Consider the following 5,966-nt stretch of genomic DNA (forward strand, 5'->3'; position numbering starts at 1 on the left):
TTCTGTTGGTTGCTATGGAGATTGCACCAATTGGTTATTTTGCAAAACACATTATATATATAACCATATATGGAAACTCTCAGGGTGTTGGGGTGAAGGGGCAGTTTCTCGACATCATCGATGGTGATATTGTACAGTGATGTGTATTATTCATGATATGATAGATGGTAACATTGAAGAGTGACATGTATTGTTTATGACATCATCGAGGGTAACATTCTAGAATGTTTGTGTTGTTTATGACATCATAGGTACAAGTCTATAAATACCCCGGTAATTGAGAAACCTGCTAACAGACAAGCGAGAGGAGTCTAGGAGTTGGTCTGATTTTTTTCTGCGGTTCTTCTTTCGAGAAAGAAACAAGAAAACTAACTATCGGGTGACGCCATGATTCGGGTGTCACACATCACGTTTGTGATGGGCTTGGTGCTTCTAGCACAAGCCACTATCTCACTTGGTGAGGAAGGGATCACTGTGGCCTGTTCTGCCCAAATTCCCTGTAAAATAGCCGTTGCCTCCCATAATCCCATCATCCTAACCTGTGTGAACAGGCCCACGGACGCTTCCATTTATTGGCAATATCTAGATATTTCCAATTCCAGCGCAAAACCCGTTACCCTCGTCCAAAGTCAAGGTTCGATCTCCACCATCCCGACAAAGCTTCTAGAACTGATGAAACGCCCGACGCTGATATCCGGCGATCTGAAGATTCTCTCCCCGGAAGTGAAAAACACCGGAATCTATACCTGCAGATATGGAGAGGCGGTTCTAGCTCATTACGCGCTAGATGTCCAGAATGTAGAAGACATTTACATTTCTCATGCAAGTCTGAGGCAGATGGTGCAACCTAATACCACTTTGGACTTTGGAGATAAGGGTTCGGTTGAAATGTTCACGGTTTGGGAGGAATGGCAGCCCTGTGACAGGTGCGGGGTTCAAGGAGAGAGGAAGAAGCTTGGCTTTTGCTACGCCAGGATGAACATCAGCTTGGATCTGGAAGAGAAGGTTTGGCCGTGCGGCCTCCTGAGAGCCATCTTCAAAGAACTTCAACCTACTCATAAACCTGAACTCAGGATAGAGATGTGTGAAGACAGCTGCAAGGAACCAACATCTTCCGAAAATGAGGTTCAGCTTCTTCTGACTGACAACTTTTATACAAACCTCCACGCCGACGCATTACTCAAATGCCCCACGGCCTCCATTTACAGGTAATGATCTATATCTCATCATGTTTAAAGCGGAAGTCCCCCAACGCTGTGTAAAGTAATAACCCCCCAAGAGCTGTATAAAGTAATACCCCCCAGCTTTGTATACAGTTATAACCCCTAGGGCTGTACACAGTAATAACAACCCCCAGCGCTGTATACAGTAATATAACCCCCCAGCGCTGTATAGAGTAGCAGATAAAATGGAATGAAGGATATTTATTTACTCTTTCTATGCATTATTTTGCAGACCTGTTTACTGGGAGCGTGAATGTGTTTCTATATCACGTCTACAACAGCTCCGTGGCAGCAGCCCGTATATTTTGGATAACGCCACCGGCGGGGGATCCTTGCTTATTCCAAATCTCAACCAATCAGATGCCGGAATTTACAAATGTTACGTGGATCACCGCCTGGCCGGGAGGTTTAATGTGATCGTCCATAAGCTGCAGTACACGTGGAAGCGTGGCTCTATACTTCTCTGGAGTCACTGATACTTGGCATCGTCTTATTCCTAATCTTCCTGATAGTTCTAGGCATTGCCTTGGCTTTCAACAAACCTTTCAGCGATGCCATCAGCAAATTACCGGTGTAAATGTGTTCAGCCTCATGTCTAACTGCCATCACCTTTACGTTTGTTATCAACTGGAAATAAAAGACATGATTTTGGAGGCAAAATTAATGTATCATATAATTATTTTATTGGGATTGATGAAGAGGCTTTGATGTCCATCAAGAAATTTGTCTACTCTGCATAAATTGCCTACTCTCAGGGTTTTTACACCAGTCTCAGGGTCTCAGAGTAAAAGGGCAGATACTTAGGGTTTTTGGGGGGGAATGAGGAGATTCTCATGGCTTTTACCCCAATCTCAGGGTCTTACAGGGAATGCAGATTCTTAGGGTTTTTACCCAAGTCTCAAGTTCTTAGGGTTTTACCCCAGTCTCATTGTATTAGGGAGAAAGGGCAGTGTTTCAGTGTGTCGGGGGAATAGATAGATTATTAGGGTTTTTACACCAGTCTAAGGGTCTCCGAGTGAAAGGTCAGAGTTCTAGAGTCAAGGAGGCAATGGTAGATTTTCAGGGTTTTTACCCCAGTCTCAGAGTCTTAGGGTGAATAGACAAGTTGTTAGGCTTTTTACCCAAGTCTGAGGGCCTCGCAGTTGACGGGAAGAGTCTCAGGGTTTTTCCCCAGTTTTAGAGTCCTAGGGTGAATGGGCAGATTCTTAGGGTTTTTACCCCAATCACAGGGGAAATGGGCAGATTCATCGGGGGAGCTCTGCAAAGCAAGGGTTTGGCCCATGCGTGCCTGGGCCTTCACCCTACCATGGCCAGTTTGCTCATCACTGTCTCTCCTCCACCAAACAATCTGGTTTCTCCCTTTACAGCCGCTCTGACTTTTACCATCAGCAGAGTGGAACCACCAACCCCGGCACCTGAAGGGGCAGATGAAACTGGAAACCAGACCAGCGTACGCCCAACGGAGCAAGAGGCCATCCATTTCAATCGCATCTCTAAAGTATTTTCCCATTGACTTGCCTGATCGTCTCCCATAGACTCAGAAGGAAAAGAAATGTTGTTCTGGAGTAAAAAAAAAAACTTTGATGCAATAAAGTAACTTCAATGTAAATAAAGAAATGATACATTCTATATAAAGTGAACAAACACACGAGCTGCAGAACATTCCACGGGATCCTAGGGTTTCTGAGGCCAGGTCCAACCACACAATGCTTTACTGCACAAAAAATATATATAGAGAAAAATATAAAATAAAATATATGCTCAATATATATATATGAATAATACACTTTTCTCTGTCCTTCTGCATACACTTTTATATTTACCCGTGAAACGTGTGTTCAAAAATTCACCTTCAGGCAAAAACTGTTTAAAAAACCCCCAATTTACAGATTTACTGCTTCGTCTTGCGCAATTTCTCATTGGTAGAAAAAAAATATTTTTGGAATAAGAGGGAACATTAGAAATCAGTGGCCCCTAGCCTGGGGGCCAATCGGTACAGAACTGTAGACACCTCGCCTGTGCCACCTCTAAACAAGGAGAGATACTCATTGTACAGCGCTACGGAATACGATGGCCCTATATAACACAATAATTAATAATAATAATTTGTAGTAAGAGACATTGAAGTAAATAATGTATAATTTCCTTAACCAAAAACATCCAGAAAGTCATTACAGGATCCATACCGCATCCCCATTCACCATCACTGTCCATATATCTGCTGGGCTACCAAGAGGAGGACTCGTATCTCCATCGGGTCGACTCAAGACGTTCTCTCAGGTTCTTCAACAGCCAGAAGATTTAAAGCCCATCAATGGAAATTAATTTTCTAATCATTAAGGGGCATCAATAGAACATTATATAGAAGAGCAAAAAGACCCCAAAAGACCCTTGAAAATGCTGAATACCATACAACCTGTTTATTAAAATGGAGCAAATGGCCCCATATTCCACACAACCTCCCCCTCCAGAATATCCAGCACAGATATGCAGACAGAAAATGCTTTTTAAACCCCTAAATTCAGCAATTCAGTCTTTAAGAATTAATGTCATTTTAGATGTGTTCTCACAAGTTCAGAAATTGGTTCTGTTGGTTGCTATGGAAATTGCACCAATTGGTTATTTTGCAAAACACATTATATATATAACCACATATGGAAACTCTCAGGGTGCGATATCACAGCTGGAAACCCTGCTTGAATACAGGTCATTTCATCTCATATATTTGGGAAAATTAAGATGGTACTTATTTGGTATCTTTCTACATGGTAACATTCTAGAAAGCTTTGGATTCCTTATGACATCATCGATGGTGATATTGTACAGAGATGTGTATTATTCATGATATGATAGATGGTAACATTGAAGAGTGGCATGTATTGTTTATGACATCATCGAGGGTAACATTCTAGAATGTTTGTGTTGTTTATGACATCATAGGTACAAGTCTATAAATCCCCCGGTAATTGAGAAACCGGCTAACAGACAAGCGAGAGGAGTCTAGGAGTTGGTCTGATTTTTTTCTGCGGTTCTTCTTTCGAGAAAGAAACAAGAAAACTAACTATCGGGTGACGCCATGATTCGGGTGTCACACATCACGTTTGTGATGGGCTTGGTGCTTCTAGCACAAGCCACTATCTCACTTGGTGAGGAAGGGATCACTGTGGCCTGTTCTGCCCAAATTCCCTGTAAAATAGCCGTTGCCTCCCATAATCCCATCATCCTAACCTGTGTGAACAGGCCCACGGACGCTTCCATTTATTGGCAATATCTAGATATTTCCAATTCCAGCGCAAAACCCGTTACCCTCGTCCAAAGTCAAGGTTCGATCTCCACCATCCCGACAAAGCTTCTGGAACTGATGAAACGCCCGACGCTGATATCCGGCGATCTGAAGATTCTCTCCCCGGAAGTGAAAAACACCGGAATCTATACCTGCAGATATGGAGAGGCGGTTCTAGCTCATTACGCGCTAGATGTCCAGAATGTAGAAGACATTTACATTTCTCATGCAAGTCTGGGGCAGATGGTGCAACCTAATACCACTTTGGACTTTGGAGATAAGGGTTCGGTTGAAATGTTCACGGTTTGGGAGGAATGGCAGCCCTGTGACAGGTGCGGGGTTCAAGGAGAGAGGAAGAAGCTTGGCTTTTGCTACGCCAGGATGAACATCAGCTTGGATCTGGAAGAGAAGGTTTGGCCGTGCGGCCTCCTGAGAGCCATCTTCAAAGAACTTCAACCTACTCATAAACCTGAACTCAGGATAGAGATGTGTGAAGACAGCTGCAAGGAACCAACATCTTCCGAAAATGAGGTTCAGCTTCTTCTGACTGACAACTTTTATACAAACCTCCACGCCGACGCATTACTCAAATGCCCCACGGCCTCCATTTACAGGTAATGATCTATATCTCATCAAATTTAAAGCGGAAGTCCCCCAACGCTGTGTAAAGTAATAACCCCCCAAGAGCTGTATAAAGTAATACCCCCCAGCTTTGTATACAGTTATAACCCCTAGGGCTGTACACAGTAATAACCCCCCCAGCGCTGTATACAGTAATATAACCCCCCAGCGCTGTATAGAGTAGCAGATAAAATGGAATGAAGGATAGTTATTTACTCTTTCTATGCATTATTTTGCAGACCTGTTTACTGGGAGCGTGAATGTGTTTCTATATCACATCTACAACAGCTCCGTGGCAGCAGCCCGTATATTTTGGATAACGCCACCAGCGGGGGATCCTTGCTTATTCCAAATCTCAACCAATCAGATGCCGGAATTTACAAATGTTACGTGGATCACCGCCTGGCCGGGAGCTTTAATGTGATCGTCCATAAGCTGCAGTACACGTGGGAAGCGTGGCTCTATACTTCTCTGGAGTCACTGATACTTGGCATCGTCTTATTCCTAATCTTCCTGATAGTTCTAGGCATTGCCTTGGCTTTCAACAAACCTTTCAGCGATGCCATCAGCAAATTACCGGTGTAAATGTGTTCAGCCTCATGTCTAACTGCCAGCACCTTTACGTTTGTTATCAACTGGAAATAAAAGACATGATTTTGGAGGCAAAATTAATGTATCATGTAATTATTTTATTGGGATTGATGAAGATGCTTTGACGTCCATCAAGAAATTTGTCTACTCTGCATAAATTGTCTACTCTCAGGGTTTTTACTAGACTTGCGCATTCGTCTTCGGGCGAACATGAAAACGAGCACGAAGAGGCCGTTTTTTTGTTCGTT

General features: G+C 43.2%; 2 protein-coding genes across 2 annotated transcripts; both read left to right on the top strand.

Moving 5' to 3' along the window:
- Positions 1-387: 387 nt before the first annotated feature.
- Positions 388-1,699, top strand: LOC149282238 (protein FAM187B-like). The gene is made up of 2 exons (XM_089498426.1): positions 388-1,208; positions 1,456-1,699. The coding sequence occupies exons 1-2, from the start codon at positions 388-390 to the stop codon at positions 1,697-1,699; spliced, it is 1,065 nt and encodes a 354-aa protein (XP_089354552.1).
- Positions 1,700-4,299: 2,600 nt separating this feature from the next.
- Positions 4,300-5,712, top strand: LOC149282239 (protein FAM187B-like). The gene is made up of 2 exons (XM_089498427.1): positions 4,300-5,120; positions 5,367-5,712. Exons 1-2 carry the CDS (start codon positions 4,300-4,302, stop codon positions 5,710-5,712), a joined length of 1,167 nt encoding a protein of 388 aa, XP_089354553.1.
- Positions 5,713-5,966: the final 254 nt, after the last annotated feature.

Source organism: Sceloporus occidentalis, unplaced genomic scaffold (genome assembly GCF_023333645.1).
Source record: "Sceloporus occidentalis isolate IW3139 unplaced genomic scaffold, rSceOcc1.0.p SCAF_120, whole genome shotgun sequence".
In the NCBI taxonomy this organism is placed as follows: domain Eukaryota; kingdom Metazoa; phylum Chordata; class Lepidosauria; order Squamata; family Phrynosomatidae; genus Sceloporus; species Sceloporus occidentalis.